The sequence below is a fragment of the Panthera leo genome, chromosome B2 (assembly GCF_018350215.1).
Source record: "Panthera leo isolate Ple1 chromosome B2, P.leo_Ple1_pat1.1, whole genome shotgun sequence".
Lineage (NCBI taxonomy): Eukaryota > Metazoa > Chordata > Mammalia > Carnivora > Felidae > Panthera > Panthera leo.
Genome location: NC_056683.1, coordinates 133,969,340 through 133,991,797, shown reverse-complemented (window position 1 = coordinate 133,991,797; position 22,458 = coordinate 133,969,340). Strand labels below are relative to the sequence as shown.

The 22,458-nt window shown below is 38.0% G+C and overlaps 1 protein-coding gene across 2 annotated transcripts in view; it reads right to left on the bottom strand.

Annotated features, from left to right (window-relative positions):
• The window catches only part of TAB2 (TGF-beta activated kinase 1 (MAP3K7) binding protein 2), a 62,908-nt gene that overhangs the window by 25,282 nt on the left and 15,168 nt on the right, over window positions 1-22,458 (bottom strand). For both annotated transcript variants that reach the window (XM_042940049.1, XM_042940050.1), the window contains exons 2-3: window positions 21,622-21,812; window positions 10,116-11,616 (exon numbers count right to left, since the gene is read on the bottom strand). In XM_042940049.1, the coding sequence (XP_042795983.1) occupies window positions 10,116-11,616; window positions 21,622-21,723 (1,603 nt within the window). In that variant the 5' untranslated portion in view covers window positions 21,724-21,812. The remainder of the gene's footprint in view (window positions 1-10,115; window positions 11,617-21,621; window positions 21,813-22,458) is intronic.

Sequence of the window (22,458 nt, the reverse complement as noted above, 5' to 3'; positions counted from 1 at the left end):
CTATGATTAGGCTTCTGCTAGATAAACACTTTGTTGGCCTTTATTTGTGTGTACAAGTAAGATTCTACATATAATTTTACAGCATTAAGATAGAGACACTGTCTAAAACTTCTGTTATAGAGAAAAAGAAAACCAGGGCCTAGAGATACCAAAAGAGCCTCAAAGAAATACAACTGGATGAACCATTAAAGGAACTGGGGCATGTTTATAGCTTAGAAAAGTTTTGAAGGGTTGCCACAGGAAAGAGAAATGAGTCCAGTTCAATAGGGTTCCAAAGAATATCACTATAAAGAGAAGATATGTGCAAGATTTCTGGTCTTTTTTCAAAATCTTGGAATGGTGAAAGGCTTTCTAAATAAGACCTAAAACCCAGAAGCCAGAAAGAAAAAAAAAAAAAGGTTGTTAGGTTTGAACATATAAAAGTAAGAAACTTTATAAAATAAAAAAATTTATTGACCAAGTTAAAACAACGTATTAGAAAAAAACAGTAGGTATCTTATAAAAACAGACAAGTTCACAAAATACAAACAGCTTAAAAAATTAACACACGAAAAGGTGCTCAACCTCACTCATATTCAAAGATGCAAATTTTAAAAAACCCGAGCAATAAATTTTTACCTACCAAACTGACAAAGATGTATTTTTTTTTTCAATCACCTATATCGTGATGATACTCATCACGAGGGAGGGAAGGAGAAAAAGAACATTCTTACAAATGTTGTCAAAAGTGTTCCCCGTTCACAAATATGAGATTATAAACTGGTAGCTAGACAGATTCTCAAAACTGGCAATATTTTCTGTGACAGTCATCGGTGTCCTTCACCAAATATTTCTGGCTCTCTGCCTTCCAGGTATATACAGTAGAATTATGCCTCCCCATTCTCCAGGAATTAGATGTGGTTACGGGTGGCTGTGAAACTTCCTTTAGCTAAAGAGTAACATGTGTCAGGGCAGAAGCTTAAGGAATCAGTGCTGATTTGCTGATTTTCCTTTGTTTTATCTGAACAATCATGGAAACGTGGAATGGCGCTTCCCTCCACCTGGGTCCTTAAGTGAGGATGATATAGAACAGAGCCCACCAGCTAATCTACTGTGGCAAGTGAGCTAGAAATAAACTTTGGTTGTTAAAGACACGGTTTGTTACTGACGTATAACCAACCCTAAATGATACATCTATCAAAATTAAAAATACACATATCCTTTGACACATCAGTTCCACTCCTGGTAATCTCTTCTGCCAACATACTTGGACATGGGCATAAATATGTATGCAGAGGATTTTTACTGCAGTGGTTTGTAAAAATAAGACCTTAATGTCTGTCTATCAAGAAAGGACTGGTTATGGATTATGGTACAAACTACTGTGCAGCCATTTTTTAACAAAGAGATCTATCTCCACCTGCTGTCATGGAATGCTCTCAAAGTGATAACGAAAAAAAATGACAAACACAAAACACGAGATACTATATTTCATTTGTATAAAAATATATCTATATACCTATATACCTTGATTTGCTACATTTCAGTTTCTAGAAGAATGCAAAATGAAATATTTGTGAATAGCTATCAGTTGCCTCTGGCGAGATGAACTTTTCACTACAAACCCTTTTGTTCTGATTGCATTTAAACAAAACAAAGCAAAACAAAACATCAAGTATATGTAGGAAAATACTCCAGTGCAATTTCTATTAGAATCCCAGCTGACTTCTTTGTAGAAATCGACAAGTTTATTCTAAAATTTATATAGAACAGCAAGAGACTGCAAATAGCCAAAATAATCTTGAAAAAGAACCAAGTAGAATTTACAGGTCTCAATTTCAAAACTTACTACAAAGTAACAATGATCAAGACAGTGTAGTACTGGCCTAAAGACAGACATACAGATCAATGAAAAAGAACTGAGAGTCCAGAAATAAACCATGTGTTTATGGTCAACTGATTTTCTATGAGGGTGCCAAGACCATTCAGCGAGGAAAGAAAAGCCTTTCCAACAAATGGTGCTGGGGCATCTGGATAAGCCCCAGGTGAAAGAATGAAATTGGACCCTTGCCTCATACTATTATACAGAAATTAAGTCAAAATACATCAAAGACCAAAATACAAGCACTAAAACTACAAAACTCTTAAAAGAAAACATAGGAGTAAATTCTCATGACCTTTGATTTGGCAACTGATTCTTAGATATGACACTAAAAGCAGGAGCAATGAATGGAGAAACAGATAAATTAGATTGCAGCTAAATTAAAAACTTTTGTGCTTCAAACAACACTGTCAAGAAAATGAAAAGATAGGGGGCCTGGCTGGCTCAGTTGGTAGAGCATGGAACTCTTGACTGTGGGAATCATGAGTTCAAGCCCCACATTGGGCATAGAGCTTACTTGAAATAAAAACTCACACAATGGGAAAACATAACTGCAAATCATCAGAGACTTATATTCAGAATACACAAAGAATTCATACAACTCAATAATAAAAAGGCAACCCAATTTAAAAAAGGCAAAGGCTATAAATAGGCATTTCTCCAAAGAAAATACACAAATGGCCAATAAACACATGTCGTAATCCTCAACATCATTAGCCGTCAGAGAAATGCAAATCAAAACCACAAAGAAATACAACTTCATAGCTACTAGGATAGCAAGATTCAAAGTCAAATGATGGCAACTATTGATGATGTGGAAAAATCAAAATACTCACATACAGTTGGTGGGAATGCAAAATGGTACAGCCACTTTGGAAAACAGCCTGGCAGTTCCCCAATCGTTAGCCACAGAATTAGTATAGGAATCAGGAATTCTACTCCCAGTATATATATTCAAGACAAATAAAACCAAATGTCCATCAAAAAGGTGTACATGAATGTTTACAGCGGCATCATTCATAATAGTTAAAAGATGGAAACAACCTAAATGTCCATCAACTGATGAATGAACAAGCAAAAATGTGGTCTCCATCTATACAAAAGCACGTTGTTCAGCTGAAAAAAAAGAATGGAAGTAGTAACATATGCTGCAACATGGATGGATTCTACAACAGTATGCTAGATGAAAAGAGCCAGTCATGAAAGACTCCATATTAGGTAATTCCATTTATTGTAAGAGTCCAGAATACATAAATTTAGAGCCAGAAAGTAGATTAGCGGTTGCTTAAGGCTGAGGGTAGGGGTGATGGGGCAGGCAGCTGATAGCTAAAGGGTGTGGAGTTTCTGAGGTGACAAAAATGTTTAGTATTGGTTATGGCTATGGTTGTACATATGACTCTGCCCAAAATCATTGGTTTGTACACCGTAAGTAAGTGAATTTCATGGGTGTAAACTCTATCTCAATAAAGCTACTAAAATGAATAAAGATGTTTAAAAAGTATATTAAAAGAATGAAAGAGATTTGTACAGGCTGAAATGCAATGATCTTAAGCAAAAACTGTGAAGCGTACCTCTCCAATGTTTATGTCCTACATACGGTAGGTTATGTATGTATTATAAAATCCCACATGTGTGTATTTATGTATGCCATATGTGTATAGTGGGTTCCCGTTACAAAAAGTGTGTGTGTGTACGTGTATGATTACAGAGAGAAGGGGGATCAAGACTGTTAGTGGAGGTTACCTCTGATAGTTAAGTGGTGGGAGGGCTGGGGGGGGGGGGGGAGACACAGGCAGGTGTTGAAAGGAGACAGATTGTAATCCTATCTTCCTTTTTTGGGGGGGGGGGTTGAAATTTCTTTTATCATGTGCATATGTTACTGCATAATACTTTTTAAAGAGACCAGTTTAATACAAGAAATAACTTGCCAAAAGGCAGAACTGTGCAAAGTGGGATTTGCTACCTCGGGAGACAGCTTCTCTCTCCTCAGGGATTGAAGTACGTACACAATGGGTTTACAATGACTAGGGATCGTGAGGACTAAGTGTTAACTGGGCAAGTGGGCTGGATGACCTCTGTACAATTGTACACAGTTGTACAATTCTAAATGACTTTTGAAGTCTCTTCCAATCCTGAGATTTCAAATTAAGAAAGGTAGTAAGTCTTGAGACTGGGAAGAACCTATGAGAAGTAGGGCAGATTAAAAACTAATTTAAATTTTATCTCCTCTTGAAAAGAATATTTAGCCCTCTCAATTTTTGTCATGATTAGCATATTTATTGAATATTGTTAAATAGAAAGTGTGATTTGGAGGGAAGCACTGGTTAAAAAAAAAGGACAAGGAATGAGACATACAAAGTCCAAGGAGCTAAATTTCATCTCGTAATTTTCCTTATTTGTTTTTGTATTTCAGGTTCAAAGTCAAGGCTACTGCTTAACAGTATGATAGGACCATAAATATAATTGGGAAAAAAGTAGTAGGGAATCATTAAAAATGTTTATAACCTTATATATGTAAATTTAAAAAAATGTTTACTTATTTTTGAGAGAGAGAGAGACAGACAGACAGAGAGTGAGTGGGGGAGGGGCAGAGAGAGGGGATCTGAAGCAGGCTCCAGGCTCTGAGCTGTGAGCACAGAGCCTGATGCAAGGCTCTTCAGAAATAAAAGAGAAGAAGACGTCATTTTTGGCACCAGTGGTAATCTGGTAAGAGCCTCTGCCTGCTATAACAAAACATAGAAAGCAGGCCTTTCCTCCCATCCCCCACAATGTAAATTAGTTTGAATCAAAAAAATGTTTGTTCTTCACACCTAAAGAAGTTGCCAGTATTACTAAAAGCGTACATCTATGAATGCGAGAGGGCACCAGAAAGTCCCAGAATACAGCGAATGATAAAATATTTACTGGCACTTTTCAGAAGTTAGGTACAGTCAGGCAGTATGACTCAAGGGGGAAAACGTAGCTTGTGGCCACACAGTATCCTTACTACTGGCAAGCAATTTTTACTTTAACATTTGTTCTTAGCAGATAGAATAGGAGTCTTCTTTATATCCACAGACTTCAAAAGGGCATTTCTCTCTAGCCTGAATTTGTCTTTTCTATTGGGCATTCATTTGTGTCTCTGGTTCCTGTAGTACTTTGATAAGGACTCAAGTGTAATTTAATTCCTTTAGCAGTGGTGTTGGTAGACTTGGGTGATGAAATGAGCAGGACCTGGGAAAGTTTCATTAATTTATCCCTTTTTCTTCTCATTCGATAGCAGAGGGCTTATCAATCAATGTATCTTTTATAAACATAAATTCTCATTTTTGACATGTTTTATTGTAGTATTTTTAGATTTTAAATGTTAGATGAAATACAAATGAAAAAGAATGCATTTAGTGTACCAAATTTATTTATGTATGTTCCGTCCTCAACTTGAGAAAAATATTTTCCTACAACTCTGGTACTTGGCTCAACTTCTCTTTCTATTCTGAAATAGTCTGTTCCAGGAGCTTTAGAGAGATCAATTTCACTGCAGGAGGCAGAGACACTTCTTTTCTCTTTATTACCCATGCCACATAAATCAGAATTCAGGTCTTTTCTTAAAGATCACTATTATTCGGGTCACCGCATTAAGTACCATAGTGAGTGCTGTATAAACTGTAGAGCATCAAACACGTATAAGTTAACCTCACAAAAGATACATTTTCAGGAAAGAATAATCTTTTTTTTTTTTTAACGTTTATTTTTGAGACAGAGAGAGACAGAGCATGAACGGGGGAGGGTCAGAGAGAGAGAGGGAGACACAGAATCTGAAACAGGCTCCAGGCTCTGAGCTGTCAGCACAGAGCCCGACGCGGGGCTCGAACTCACGGACCGCGAGATCATGACCTGAGCCGAAGTCGGCCGCTTAACCGACTGAGCCACCCAGGCGTCCCGAATAATCTTTTGATTTGAATAGAACCAAGTCAAAGAAACACGAGATCAAGAATTTTGTCACTGGATGATGCATAAATCTAGGTCAACAGCAGTTCCACACTAAACAGAAAGAAACAAGATGAAAGGGCTGCAGAACGGTACTCCCACCAGTCCGGTGTGCACGCACCAGGTAATACAAGGATACGCAGCCACACGAATGTTATGAAATTCCACGTGTATGTACATATGTGCAAAGCAAGCGAGTGCTGTTGTTTCAGCTGTCTGAAGGCTGTTAAGGTAGAGAAGTAATTTGAGTGGCGAATTCCGTGGAACCCTGCTATTTGTTATTTGGGTAGGCTCTGGGCTCTCAAACCAGGGCCTTCACTCATCAGCATTTTTTTTTTTTCTTTAATGTTTAGGTGCCTTTAGAAGTCTAGTGCTCCCTATACTTCTTTCTCCAGGGGACTGCTTTATTTTTTCAAGTCGTTTTTCTAATTATATCTGTATATTGTGATTTCTTTCCCTATAGCTGCCTGTTTTTGTTTTACTTATTTTTATTGAGTGATCTTTTAGCTTCACGCTTCTTAAACTGGGGCACATGTCGCCCCCACTGGTGAACCAGGGGTTATGTGAAGCTACAAGACAAACTTGAAGCATCTATCCAGAGGGTTTATTTTTAAAATGTGGAAAGAGGTTACAGTGCTGTGGTTTAAGAGTGTGGGCTCCACTGTCAATTTCCTAGGTTAGAATCTTGTCATTTGTCCTTTGGCAAGGTATTTACCCTGTCTGTTTCTAAGTATGTTAATCTGAAAACAGGAATAATACTAGTGTCTGCTTTATAGTTGGTTGTGGGAAATAAATGGGCATTCAGAAAAGTGCCTAGCACATAGTAAGCTTTCAGTAGGTATTTATTAGTTATTATGTATCTTACTGTTAGATTATTCATTTTCCCCTCTCTGAGCAAAAATAAGCAAGGATGGAAAGATGGGAAATGCTGGCATGGAGATTTAGACAGGGAGACCAGGGATAATTTCACTGAAAAGGTGACATCTGAGTAAAGATCCAAAGGGAATTAACTGGATTCTGGGAGAAGAGAATTTCAGACAGAGAACAGCAAGTACAAAGATCCTAAGGCATCCCTTCCATTGTTTAAGGAAGGCCATTGGCAAGAAGGCCAGTAGGGCTGGAAGTGGTAACCAGAAGGAAAAGAGATGAGCGATGGGCAGTGGATCACATAAGGCTTCATAGCTTTTACTCTGAATGAAATAGCCATCATATGCAGAAGAGTGATATAATCTGACTTACGTTTTTTAACAGCATCTGTCTGGCTGCTGAGCTGAAAGAAGACCATAAGGAAGCAAGAGTGAAAGCAGGTCGGCTACTGCAATAATCCACTTGAGATGATGGTGGCTCAGACCAGAGTGATAATAATGGGGTGGTAAGAAGAGAGAATTCTTGATACGCCTTGAAGGTTAGAGTTGATAGATTTTCAGATTAGATGTGAAATATGAAAAAAAGAAGGTGTCAAGGGTGTTTCTGAAGTTTCTGGCCTAATTAAAAAAAAAAAAATTAAACTGCCATGAACTGAGATGGGAAAAGTGATTACAGGGAGAGTAAGCTGCAGGGAATATCAGAAGGTATTTCAGACACGGAAAACTTGAGACGGCCAGTAAACATTCAAATGGAGATGTTAAATAAGTAGTTAAATAAACTGGCTTGAAATTCAGGATTAAGTCTAGGTTATGAATTAGGCAATCATCAGCACATAGTATTTATAGAGTCATAAGGCTGAATGAATCACCTAAGGAATGGTACAGACAGAAAAGAGAAGGGGCCCAAGGATTAAGCTTTGAGGCATTGATCCCACTTCTTTGAGAAGTGGAAGGATGAAGAGATGAGAGATGAGGGAAGGAGGACGAGCAAAGAATAAAAAGGAAGGTGGAAATTTTATAGTATCCTAGAAGTCAAATGAATAAAATGTTTCACTGTGAAGAGGGTGTTTCACTGGTAAATGCGGCTGTACACACATCAAGGAAGATGAGGGCTGAAAGGAGACAGATAGGTTTTGTAACAATGCTGTCACTCATGACCTTAACAAGAGCTGACTATAGTGGAAAAAATCCTGACTAGAGTAGATTCCAAAGACAATGAGAAAAACTGGGAGATAGCAAGTTTAAGCAACACTTTATATTCACAATCCAGTTAAATGTGATCATCATGTCTATTTCAATTGAAAATTCCCTTTACCAAATCATCTTCATACAACAATTTATTCTCCATTTAAGAAATAGCAAACTATATGAATACAGGAAATCTGCTATTTTGATGGAAGGAGAGAAGGAGAAGGGAGGACTTTGGGAGAAGAGTAAGAATTAAATATCAGTGGAATAAATAGTGGTATATTAAAATTCATATACCACTGAAACCAAACAAAAATGGTTCCAGTTTGGGGCACCTGGGTGGCTCAGTCAGTTAAGCATCTGACTTTGGTTCAGGTCATGATCTCATGGTTCCTGAGTTCAAGTCCTGCATCGGGCTCTGTGCTGGCAGCTCAGAGCCTGGAGCCTGCTTTGGATTCTGTGTCTCCCTCTCTCTTTCTGCCCCTCCTCTGTCTCTCTCTGTCTCTCAAAAAGTAAACAATAAAAATAAATAAATAAATAAATAAACTGGGTCCAATTTAGTCACAGATATATGGAAAACAAACAAGTTTTAGCACAATTTTTAGTGCAATTGGAATCACCCACAGACCTTTTAAAACACACATGTACACTAGGCTTCACCATTCAGAGATTCTAACTGAGCAAGTTTGGGTTAAGACCTGGGCATCTTAATTTGAAAGCTGCACAGGTGTTTATGGAATCTGAAAATACCACAGTCCAGCTTGAGTTGAAAATCGCAAGAATCTAATTGCTTGAAACATAAAATAAGCCAAAACAATCAGATCTTCTGAGAAACTCAGCAGTGAAATCATTATTTTTAGAAAATTTTTTAAGTTTATTTATTGAGAGAGAGAGAGAGAGAGAGAGAGAGACAGAGGGAGAGTATCCCAAACAGGCTCTGCACTGACAGTGCAGAGTCTGATTAGTGGTTTGAATTCACAAAACATGAGATCATGACCTGAGCTGAAATCAAGAGTCGCAAGCTTAACCAACTGAGCCACCCAGGTGCCCCTATTTTTAGGAATTTTTAAAAGGACAAGTGGTACTAGGGGTAGTAGGTGGCTGCGTGGGAGTGATGATATATATAGTACTTTCCTGCCTACAGTACTTGGAACAATTCACTGGGGACACAAAGATGGGTACGACATGTTGTTACTCTAAAGGACTCGCAGCCAATCTACAAATTTACATCAATAGTCAAGAAGACACTTACCCTCCACTTTCTTATCTGAATGAATTTAACAGTTTCCTACTGAAGATTACGTAACTTAAGGCACCAAATAAAATATGTATGACAGAAATTATCTCTACTTGAACTAATACAGATATCATTTAGTATTATGTCAATATCAACTAGTCTATTTCAGAAAAGGATAATCAAGAGAGACAGATTGAAAACTAATGTTTTTATTCACAATTCCAAATAAAAAGAAAGGATGGATGATTCATGGATGATTAAGGGTGACCGAAAGAGACAAATATCTAGAATAGAAATCAAATCTCTGAGTGAAATTATTCTAGGACTTGAAGAAGTTAGCTTTTGACATAAAATAAGACGAACAACGTCATATTAGAAAAATGAAAATGCCTTAAAAGTAGAGAATTCGCCTGGTTGAAGAAGGCAGATTTACTGTATGAATTCACTCATCTCTTACTAAGATGTGTGTTTGCAGAAATTTTAAAGGGCAGGTAAGCATTACCATGGAGAAGAGAATTACCTGAAAAGCAAACATTAAGAAAGTAAACAGACCAGGAGCGCCTGGGTGGCTCAATCAGTTAAGGATCCAACTCTTGATTTAGGTTCAGGTCATGATCTGGTGGTTTGTCAGTTCGAGTCCCGCGTCGGGCTCTACTGACAGCGTGGAGCTTGCTCGGAATTCTCTCTCTGCCCTTCCCCCGTATGCACTCTCTCTCTCTCAAGTAAGAAAATAAGCATTAAAAAAAAAAAAAAAGTAAACAAAGAAGAGTGGATTGTTCTGAAGTTGTGATAACCCTATCAGTTAAACTGTAACTTACACAATGATAAAACTGAAATTCAAAGCTCATATGAATACTCTCAAAGGTTTTAAAAACAGTATGAGTTGGGGCAACACTTAAAAGATGCAGTAATAATGCTGACAGCCATGTCTACAGTGAAATCCAATATACACCAATAAGCCCACCATGGAAAGTGACCCCACCTTCCGTATTATTACCTTGAGTGTAGGCAGCATCATCAGATCCCATACTCAACTTCCGTGCTTCACTTATTCTATCCACATGTGCTAAAGTAGGGTCCGTGAGGTGCTGAATATTCTCTGTTTCTACATAATGATCAGGATGGTTTAGAAGGTTTGTAAGTTCAAAGGTAGGGGACACCACCCCTGGTGAAACTGCAGGGGGTTTATTAGGAGAAACTGTAATTTTGAAAGTATACTTTGTATTGGGTTGAGTGACCACCACTCGAGGAGAAGTTGCCGAGTTATTGCCTATTGCTCGGCTTTTGGGAGGGTGGTGGTGAATAAAGGCAGGACCCATGCTCACTTGCCCAGACATGTTCCTGGAGGCGGCAGATGCTCCGGAGTTTGTGGATATGAAGAGGGTGGGCTGATTCCTCATGATCTGTTCATCTCCTGGGGCGGCATTGGCCGAAATGTAGACCTTAGGTTGACTACGGGACATCATCTCGTCAGTATTTGGGGGACTGGCAGCTATGTAAACAGTGGGCTGATTTCTATTTAAGGTCTGGCTGTTGACCGAAGAGGAACTGCTGGAGGTTCGAGGTCCAGAGGAACGCAATTTTGAAGAGCTGTTTCTTTGTGGGGGTTCAAGTTTGATTTCGATCTGGTTTTTTCGAGGTCCTGTCGAAATGTTCTGAATGTTGTATTGGCTATGGGCAGAAGACTGGGAGCTCCCAGATGAATGAATGGTCGGTGGCTGTGGAGTAGTAGGTGAACTGATGGGCATGTAGACGTGAGAGGTCTGGTGGCCTTGCTGGTTTGGCTGCTGGGCTGAGGTATGTGACATAGGATTAGACGCAGGATAAGGAGTCCAGGGGCCAGGCTGTGAAGGCTGATAGACTTGTTGAGGGTTCATAGGATTAAACTGAGATACCCAGCCAGAATGCTGTTGTGTCTGTCGAGCTGTACCACCAGGAGTCGTAATATAAGGCCTAATATAGATAGAATTTCCCTGTGGACTGTTCAGTACAGGGGGAGGTACACCATGTATGTGCAAAGATGTAGGAGTGTTACGACCAGTCTGGATGTTTGGGGCTAACGTCACCATAATGGGATTAAATCTGGGAGTTTGCTGAGAAAGGCTAGATGTTCCTTTGCTGCCTAAGTGAAATCCAAGATGCGGTGCTGAATTTGAAGCACCCGATGCACTAGACATTCCAAAAACGTTAAAGCCTTGAGGAGCTTGAGCTGGTGCTGTCTGTGGCTCCTGCTGAAATAGCTCGTTATTGGCCGGACCACCTGGAAGTTGTCCATCACTAATGCTGTGCGTCAGAGTCCTGCTTCCGTTCACTCGATGTCCTTCTCTCCCATGGTGGTAAACATTCTGCGACTGCAAGTCCAAGTTGAGAGAAGTCATGTGATTGCGTAGGCCAGAAACTCCAGAGTCATCCGAGAAGTTCAAGTCTCCCTCACCATAAAGATACCTTGTACTCTCCTGAGAGAGAACTGCACAGCAGGCATCCAGGTTGTTATTATTCTATAAAACAAAAATAAAAACAGCTTGATGTTAACAACCAGAAGCTCATGCTCACATGCTCAACACTACTAAAATATTACGTGATTAACTAGCGACTAGTTAATACAATTCTAACAGATCTGTTGGAATCTTTAATTTGAGAAGAACTATTTTTGGTGCAAATGACGGAATTATAAAAATCCTCACTGCTAACATAATGGAAAAGCTCTCTAGCAATAGCTGACAGCAAACCAGGTCACGGTTCTGTTTTAGGAGCTGTTTTGTAAGTAAAATGGATTCATGCAAATACAGTAAAAGTATAACCTAATTAAAAACACGATTTGAATGTTGAACAAAACATTACCACTCGAGTATTACATATTAATTAGATGTCCTGCATTCAAATGCTGTATCAATTGTTTTAAACTAATGACCTTTTAAAAAAATCACGTATGGAGTGTTTAAATATAAAAAGTCCTAAAACTCACAACAAAGTCATCTCAATTCCTTACATGCTTCCTCTTAACCTGTGTAAAAAAAACCCCACACATATATAGGAAATGGAAGTTCCAGGGAGGCCCTAGAGTAATGGAGTTCGTATCTCTGCCTTTAGACAGTACCATACAAATCTACTCCATAGAAATGAAAACAAAAACAAAAAAGCAACCAGATTATTTCCAAAGAATCCTCAAGAGACTGACCAATCGTTACTCATAAATCATCCATAAAAATATTTACTGAACACCCAAATATGCACAGTAGTCTGAGCCTGTGGAAAAACTCAATGACCTATAAAACCAAACTTTCCCTAGAAGAGTTCTGGAACTCGATTAGGGAGACAAACCATGGATTTATGAAAAGGTAACATTATTAAAACAGGAGTATGTGCCAAGTGGTTTTGAAGTTCGACAGAGTCAGTACTGTAGGCTACTGTACAAAGAACTGTTATTAAGGGACATGTAGTCTGATGGGTTTCATATACAGTAGGATATGCGTTTATACACGACTTGGATAGGAACAAAGAATTCCAGGTGAAGGGAATGGCAGGAGTAAAGACAGATGTAAGTGTGATCAATAAAAGCATATTTTAAACAAGGTAATTTCAACAGACTTAGTTGGAGCTAAAGGTTTTATTGGAGATTTTAAGATTTTAAGAAAAAAAAGAGATTGAGATTAAATTAGGCATACCTCGTTTTACTGTGCTTCTGTGCTTTGCGGATACTGTTGTTCTTTTACAAATTCAAAGTCTGTGGCAAGCCTGCACTGAGCAAATGTATTGGCACTGTTTTTCCAACAGCATTTGGTCACTTAATGTCTCTGTGTCACATTTTGGTAACTGTTGCGATATTTCACACCTTTCCATACTATTATGTTTGTTATGGCAATCCGTGATCCAGTGATCTTTGATGTTACTATTATAATAGATTTGGGGTGCCACGAATTCTATGGATGTGCCACGACCCACATCCATAGAAGATGATGAACTTAACCGATAAATTTGTATGTTCCGACTACTCTCTCTCCCTATCCTTGGGCTTCCCTATTCCCTGTGACACAACGATACTGAAATTATGCTAATTAATAACCCTACGATGGCTTCTAAGTGTTCAAGTGAAAGGAAGAGCCACCCACATCTCTCACTTTAAATCAAAAGCTAGAACTGATTAAGCTTAGTGAGGAAGGCATGTTGAAAGCCGAGACAGGCCTCTTGTGCCAGAGAGCTAGGTTGTAAGTGCAAAGGAAAAGTTCTTGAAGGAAATTAAAAGTGCTAGCCCAGCGAACATACTAATGATAAGAAAACGAAATAGCCCTAATGCTGATATGAGAAGGCTGTAGTGGTCTGGATAGAAGATGGAACCAGCTTCACCAGTCCTTTGAGCCAAAGCCGAATCCAGAGCAAGGCCCTAACCTCTCTTCAATTCTGTCAAGGCTGAGAGAGGTGAGGAAGATGAAGAAAAATCTAAAGCTGGAAGGGGTTGGTTTATGAAGTTTAAGAAAAAAGTCATCTCCATAACATCAAGTGCAAGGTGAAGCAGCAAGGGTTGATACAGAAGCTGCTGCAAGTTATACAGAAGATCTAGCTAAGACAATTAACAAAGGTGGATACATTAAACAGATTTTCAGTGTAGATGAAGCAGCCTTCTATTGGAAGGAGATGCCATCTAGGCCTTTCATAGCTATAGAGGAGAAGCCAATGCCCAGCTTCAAAGCTTCAAAAACCAGGCTGACTCTCTTGTTAGGAGGCTAACGCCTCCTAGTGACTTGAAGTTGAAGCCAATGCTCATATACTATTCCCCAAATCCTAGGGCCCTTAACAATTATGCTAAATCTGTTCTGTTTTTGCTCTAAAAAGGGAACAAAGCCTTGATGACAGCACATCTGGTTACAAAATGGTTTACTGAATATCTGGAGCCCATTGTTGAGACCTACAGCTCAGAAAAAGATTCCTTTCGAAATATTACTGCTGACAATGCACTTGGTCACCCAAGAGCTCTGACGGAGATGTACAATGAGATTTATGTTGTTTTCACGCCTGCTAACATAATACCCACTCTACAGCCCATGGCTTATGGAATCATTTTGAGCTTCAAGTCTCATTATTTAAGAAATATGTTTTGTAAGGCTATAGCTGCCACAGACAGTGATTCCTCTGATAGATCCGGGCAAAGTAAATTGAAAACTTTCTGGACACGATTCACCATTCTAGATGCCATTAAACACATTTGTAATTCATGGGGAGAGGTCAAAATACCAACATTAAGAGAAGTGAGAAAGAAGTGGATTCCAGCCCTCACTGACAACTTTGAGGTGGTTCAAGACTTCAGTGGACGAAGTCACTGCAGATGTAGTGGGGACAGCAAAAGAACTACAATAAGAAGCAGAGCCTGAAGAAGTGACTGAAATGGGTCATCTCATGCTAAAACTAACAGATGAGGAAAAAAGTGGTCTTTTTGAGATGGCATTTACTGCTGGTGAAGATGCTGTGAAGATTGCTCAAATGACAATAAATGATGTGGAATATTATATAAACTTAGTTGAGAAACCAGTGGCAGGATGTGACGGACTCAATTTTGAAAGAAGTTCTACTGTGGGTAAAATGCTATCAAACAGCCTTGCGTGCGACAAAGCAATCGTTTGTGAAAGAGTCAGCTGATGTAGCAAACTTCATTGTTTTAAGAAACTGCCACAACCTTTAGCAACCACCTCCCCGATCAGTCAGCAGCCATCCACATCAAGGCAAGATCTTCCACCAGCGCAGAGACTGTGACTCACAGAAAGCTCAGATGATGGCTAGCCATTTTGGCAACAAAGTGTTTTTTAATTAAGGTATGCTCATTCTCTTTTTAGACATCATGCTACTGCATTAATAGACTACAGTATAAACATAATTTTTATATGGCACTGGGAACCCTCAAAATTCGCTTGACTGGCTCGGTTATGATATTTGCTTTATTGTGGTGGTCTGGAACTACACCCTTAATATTTCCAAGGTATGCCTATAATTGAGGGTTTTGAAAAATGAGTCACACTAAAGTTAGGACTGGATATAGGCAGTGGGGAGAGCCACTGGACGTGAATGAACAGAGAAGTGCAGACACAGGGTATTTTGGGAGGGTGGTCTGTTGATACTTCGTATGAAAAGGAAACGGGCAACTTCCTGATAAGACCACCATTGGAAGACATGAAATAAGGACTGTTTGACAGTAGACACAAATTATGAAGGATTACAAATAAACAGTCAACACAATTTGTCTATAAGAGAGAAAGAGACTTCAGAGGGGTTGGAAGATTAGGAACCTGACAGAAAGAGGTCAGTTTTAGACACAAAAAAGGTAAGTAACCAAGTTAAAATGTTTACAGGTGGTTTGATAGGAGATAATACCTTATTAGAGAAAACTGAACCACAAAAGGCATCTTGAAGTCTTGTTAAGAAATGATAGTCCACAGTTTGAACAGGTAATGCAAAATATAGTGGGCAAGGCTTGACTTATTTCCTCCCTGAAAGCTCAAATCTCTTATGCTGTAAAAATTCTTTTACCCTACTCATAACTCTGAATTGATATACATCAGTTTTTCAACTAAAATTTAAAAAGACACCACAATCTTTATCAACCAATTACTCACTATAGTTAGACCTTACCTTTTGCCAAACCTAAATGGTGCTTTTTGCTTCAAGTTACCTTTATTGCTGTTCCTAGCAAATTCTCCCTACTAAACCAAAGCTCACAAAGACCCCATCTTCTCATCTCTTCTCTGCCAACATCCCCAAATCCAATCCCCACACTTCCTTTTTTAAAAGAGCTACTCCTATTTACAAAGTCTTTTTCCTTAATTCTCTTGAGCTCTCAAAAATCCCTTCAATCCTTTATAAAATCTGATTATTTAATATGTTCTAATCCCAGCTATGTCATAACTCACATGCACTTAGGTTATTTACCCTCTACAGACATCACTTTCTTATCAGAAAAACACTGACAAGTAGTATACTTTGGGATTTTTATAAGGCCATAACAGGATAAAAGGAAATGTACCTTTTATCAAATGTATTAAAAATTAAAACATTAAAAACTAAAGAGTAAATACGATAAACTCATCTATATCATCATCCATCTTTAACAGTATCAAAATTTTTTCACCCAATGTATATGCCCCAGCTACTCCCCTCACGACGCTAGATCAAGTCTCAGACATTATTTCGCTTTCATCTGTAAATACTTCAATATGTATCTTTTAAAAATAGGGACTTGGCCGCCTGGGTGGCTCACTTGTTTGAGTGTCTCTTGATTTAGACTCATGTCATGATCGCAGGGTCCTGGGATGCAGCCCTAATGCTTGGGATTCTCGCGCTCTTTCCCTCTGCCCCTCCCCCACATGTGCAGGCACACACACACTCAAATAAAATAAAATAAAATAAAATAAAATAAAATAAAATAAAATAAAATAAGATAGGGGCTTAACCATAATCACAAGGTCACTATCACACCTTAAAGTAATCAATACTTGATATCACTTAATATCTAAATAGTGTTGAAATCCTGCGTCATAAATGTCTTTTTAGTTAGCCTGAAGGAGGATCTAAGGAAGGTCCACATATTTAATTTGGCTGATATGCTTCTTAAATTTCTAATAATAATTAATCCTCCCCTCTTTAAAAAATTCTCTAGCCATTTGTTTGTTGAAAAACAATCATTTGTCCAGTAGAATTTGCCATCTATACTGGATGGGTGCACTCTGTGATGTCAATATCCCCTGTATTTCATCGTGAATGTAACTCTAAGTATAAGCAGGTTCATATACAAATTTTTGGCAAGACTCTATAGCGTCTGTTACTGCATCACAAAGGGGGCATAATAATGTCCGCTTGTCCCTTTATGACCTTCAAGCTGATTGGTAGATTCTGATATTATCAGCCTGATACAGGTAATGATTTCTAGCAGTTACTGATGATTGCTATTTAGAATCTTTATTTCATTAGGGGTTGCAAAATGCTGATATTTGGGATATCTCAACCGTAAGATTCCTTTTTTAAAAATTTTTAAAAAATATTTAGTTTTGAGAGAGAGAGAGAGAGGGCACAAGCAGGAGAGAGGCAGAGAGAGGCGGAGACAGAACGTGAAGCAGGCTGCACGCTCTGAGCTGTCAGTACGGAGTCCGACGGGAGGCTTGAACTCAAGAGATCATGACCTGAGCCAAAGTCAGATGCTTAACTGACTGAGCCACCCAGGTGCTCCTAAGATTCCTTCTTCATGTATTAGCTGCAATGCTTCCTCAAAGAACTTGCTGTCTTTGACTATTTGGCACTCTTTGCACAGAAGAAACAGAGTAAATAATTTCTTTCTCTCTACTGGTTTTTAGAATAATGAATTGATGTTCTAGCAACCTCTAAAAGTTACTAAGATTTATTTTCAGTATCATCACAAACTCCAGCATCTTTAATGTTTTGATGTTTATCGATTGTGGTCATTCTTATTTGATCTTTAGGCTGGTGGAAAGGACTTCAAGTTGGTCCATGTGTATACACGACATGAACCCAGTAGCCTTTCATAGCTTGTTTTGTCATATGACAAGATGTCCAAGATCATCTTGTACACTTCCTACCCTAGAGGAATCACCTATTTTCTCAAAGACACCCTAGTTACTTTTAGTGGGACTCCATTTAAGTGTAACAAGAGGTGTGGGGTAAGATTCTAAAAGGTTGAAAACCATTGCTTTTTTGTATATATGCAAATCTGCATTCTCTTCAAAGCTACAAAAAGGTCTGACTCATTATTTCCAGTTCCTCTTTCATTTTTCCTCAAGCTTCTTACATAGACACAGAGATTACAGATAGTGTCAAAATATCCTCTGTGATCATCCTTCTCTAACTGATTCATTCACTCCTTCAACCAATTTACTGAACTTCCCTTAGGCAAACAGAAAGAAATACAATTACTGCTAAGGATCTCCTGGTCTGGTAGAGGAAATTAATGTGTTCACAAACCGAATACAGAATGATAGGTGTAGGGATAAGGACTATGGGCAGAGGTCACCTGAGAAGACTTCACCTAAGGATATGTATGGTACTTAATATTAAGTCTTACAAACACTAAATAAACACTACTTAATGCATTACTGTTAGAATAGCAAATTTTAAACTTATAGATTCAATTGTCATTTTAAGAGAACTGAAAAACTCAGTTAAAAAAAGGAAGTCAGGGTGTTAACGATGCAGTATTTTTACACCATTCTAATATTTAATTAACAAATATAAATTTTAAAGATATGAATTATACCTGCTGATAATATTGTCATCTTAGAGAATCCACAGCACAAGGAAATGATACAGGTAGTTCCAAACAGAGGAATCTGAACAGTCAATAAAGTCAAGAAAAGAACAGTAGATATTTCTGTCCTTAAGAAGCAAGATGTTTGGGGTGCCTGGGTGGTTCAGTCAGTTGAGTGTCTGACTTTGGCTCAGGTCATGATCTCGTGGTTCGTGGGTTCGAGCCCTGCATCGGTCTCTGTGCTGACAGCACAGAGCCTGGAGCCTGCCTCGGATTCTGTGTCTCCCTCTCTCTGTCCCTTCCCCACTTGTGCTCTGTCTCTCTCTCAAAAATAAGTATAAAAAAAAAAAAGAAGAAGCAAGATGTTTAAGAGCATGTAAACATAGTGGCAGCATGGCATGATCCTTTGACGACTAATTTCTTCTATTTTCTTTACCGTGTTTTTTTCTATCGAGGAAAGTTCTGAACCAGTGTATTTATTACAGGGAGGTTCCCTCCAGAGGAAGGACAGAAGCCTACCCAATTGGGAAAGGGACAGCAGCTCCCAAAAGAAGAGGCTGTTATCAAATAAGAGGTGTTTAGAAGTACATTTAGAGGTAGCTAAATTTACTTTTACAGTTTAAAAATATCTCCCCAAATTTGGGAAGATGTGCACCCTAGCTGTGCTTTCAGAGGAGCTCTCCCCATCCCTTTCTTTTAACATTTCTTGTTCTAGCACATACAAATTACATTATTTGGATGCCCGGAATGATCATCAACTCAATTTAGAAGAATGTGATCTGTCACATGGGTAATTTGCAAGCAAAACCGATTTCATTTCAGTTATCATTAGGTGTTAGGAAGCTTGCCTTCGGGCAGTTTGCTTTGTGAAACCAGATTAACATGGTAAAAGTGTTACTACTGGGCCCCTAAAAGGAATTCAAAATCATTTATTTTCTATTTTTTGGTAAAGTTGAATACATGCTTACTGGCTACATTTTTAAAAAATTGGCAGTTCTTTCATATCAAGTCTTGTAACATTTTATTGAAGAAATTGTATTATTTTTCTATTTTTCAATGACTTATTGAACTCTTTCAGCATAGGGTTATTTTATTATCTCAGTATAGGGTTATTTTATTACAAAAATCCATTTGAAAAGTTAGAAAGAGGTACCTGGATTCTAGGGGGAAACACACCCCACTATCTCTGCTCCTCCCCATACTTTCTTTAACTTCTGACTCTACTCTTGGTACTTTTTTTTCCTTTTCCTTTTTTTCTTTTACGTATTATATCAATGAATGTGGACTACTGATTCATTCACCAAATATTTATTATAGGTCTTCTACTATTATTATTGTTATTAGTAATGGCTGCCAAAATTTATTAAGCACTTCCTATGATTCAGCTATCCTACCAGTGGTTTTACTTTCTTTATCATATTTTTTTTTTAATTTTTTTTTTTTTAACGTTTATTTTTGAGACAGAAAGAGACAGAGCATGAACAGGGGAGGGGCAGAGAGAGAGGGAGACACAGAATCTGAAACAGGCTCCAGGCTCTGAGCTGTCAGCACAGAGCCTGACGCGGGGCTTGAACTCACAGACCGTGAGATCATGACCTGAGCCGAAGTCAGACGCTTAACCGACCGAGCCACCCAGGCTCCCTCTTTATCATATTTAATTCACTGTGAAGTTTTTTATTCCCATTGTACAGTTAGGAAAATGAGGGCCAGAGAGGTTAATTAAATTACTGTTAGTAACTGTCAAAACTTGAACTCAAATCTGTTTATCACCCCAAACATATGTTATTTTTTTATTATTTATTTAAAAAATTTATTATTTATTTATTTATTTATTTTCCCCCAATTTTACTAAGGTATGATTGATAAATGAAAACTGTATATATTAAGGTTGTACAATGTGATTTTTAAAAAGGTGTACAATGTTATGATTTAATATAGTTATACGTTGTGAAATGATTACCACAATCAAGTTAATCAACACATTCACCACTTCACATTGTCTCTGTCTCTGTGCATTTTTTTAGTGGTGGTGAGAACACTTGAGATCCACTCTTTTTGCAGATTTCAAGTATACAATACAGTATTATTAACTCAAAACATATGCTCTTAAACACTATATTATAGAAAGAGCGAGGCATGTTCAGAGAATTCCAATCAGCTGAGGACGTCTGCAGCATAGGGTGTGAGGAGGAAGGACTGGGCAAGAGACCAGGCTGCAGAAGAAGGCAGGATTCCAGATCACAGGCCTGGTATGCCCTCTTCGCAATATATGAACTTTATTCTGAAGGGTATGAAAAAACAATCATGAGGTTTTTAAGCAGGTAAAAACATGACAAAATCTGCACTTAGAAAGACACATTGGCAGAAGTAATAAGGAGGACTGGAGAGGCCAAAACTGGATTAGGCTACAGGCAGGTAGAGCAATTAAATGTACAGATAAAAGGTGACAGAGGAGTATGAACAAAATGTAGTCACTTTATCAAGCAGATATCGAGCCTGTAAAAATTTCATACAATTTCAAACTTTTAAATTAATTTATCGAGAAAGTATGTCTGAGCCCAAATTACTTTTTTATATCTCTATTTTTAACAAGCTTGGAAAAGCAGTTTTTGATGGAGAGATTTCCAGTTTAATCAAATGAGAAGGCACACCTATCACCAAATATTTAGAATTATGGATTTCTAAGATTGTACACGCAAGAAAAATGCAAACATTTATTAGATGGTTAGTGACAACTGGAAAACCTACAGATTAAATTAAAAAATATTAAAAACAAACTTTAGTCTTTAAAATTGGAACCTGAGGCATTGTTGAAGTCAAATTCCTTCATTTTACAGACAAGCAAACTAAAGTATAAAGAAGGCATATTACTTGCCAAATACGCTTGGGGGGCTCATTTAGGATCAGAACCCAAGTTTCCTGACTCCTTATTTAATGATTTCCTGACTCTCATATGAAGATCTGGAATTTTTAAAAAGTGCAGGGGAAAAGTGAAGCGAGCTCAGAGTAAGTATGGACCACGTATCAGGGCTTTATACTGGGCTCTCATTTCGTCCTCACATCTACTTCACAAGGTAGGTACTACCTGTATTCCAAAGAGCCTAAACACCTTGTTAAAGGCCACACGGCTATCAGACACCAAAGTTCATTTCTTTTCATCAGAGCACACGAGTGCCAACAGGAAGATAAGAGTTTTCTTCTAATTAAAAAAAACAGCAACCCAGGTTTGTATGAATGAATGCAGAAATCATTGCACACTGACCTGTAACATGCACCTGGATACAACAACTTCAGGTACTTCAGGGAATTTTTGTCGCAGGTCATGTAAAACCTGAAAATCAATTTGGTGGCTTCCTTGGGCCATTCGTATATTGCCTGATCAGGACTATTTGTACAGTAGGCAATTCTAGGCCTTAGTGGAAATAGTACTCATCTCTTCTGTCCAAGCATTTTCTGTGAAAGAAAGAAAAAAATTTTAATGAGAACTGATTAGAGAATGAATATTGTTGTGGATTTAAAATTTCAATACACAGGGCACGTGCTTTAGTTCCTAACATTTAATATAAGTTATCAAAATAGTATTTAGTCCTACAATGTTTTCCATGTAGTTATACTATCTTTTCAATTTATAACTCCTGATGTCAAACTTTTAGATTGTTTAATCCCTATTCGTATGCCTTATAATGGCTGTGCCAAAAGGCATTTAAGAAATTACTGTCAAGGATGTCTTCCCTCATTCTTCTAAACGGGGAAAATGAGTAACATTACTGACATTTTTCTTAATAATTAGAAGAGAATCTGAGGTGAGTTATCTTATTTACTCAAAATTTTTAAAGTTTGGAACCTGATAAAGTTTGGTTCTAAACCAAACTTTAAAAATGACTTTGCATGCTTTGTCTAATAATGAGCTATATAACCCAATACATTTTCTTAATTTCCAGATATACTTAATCCTTAAATGTGTAATGAATTCATTCTCAGGGGATCAGTGGCATTTTACTCCCTCTGTTTTAATAAAATCAGTATTTTGAAATATACTATTACTTGAGGCTCACCCCCAAAGGTCTGGATTTAATTGGTTGGGGAGTGGCCTGGGCAT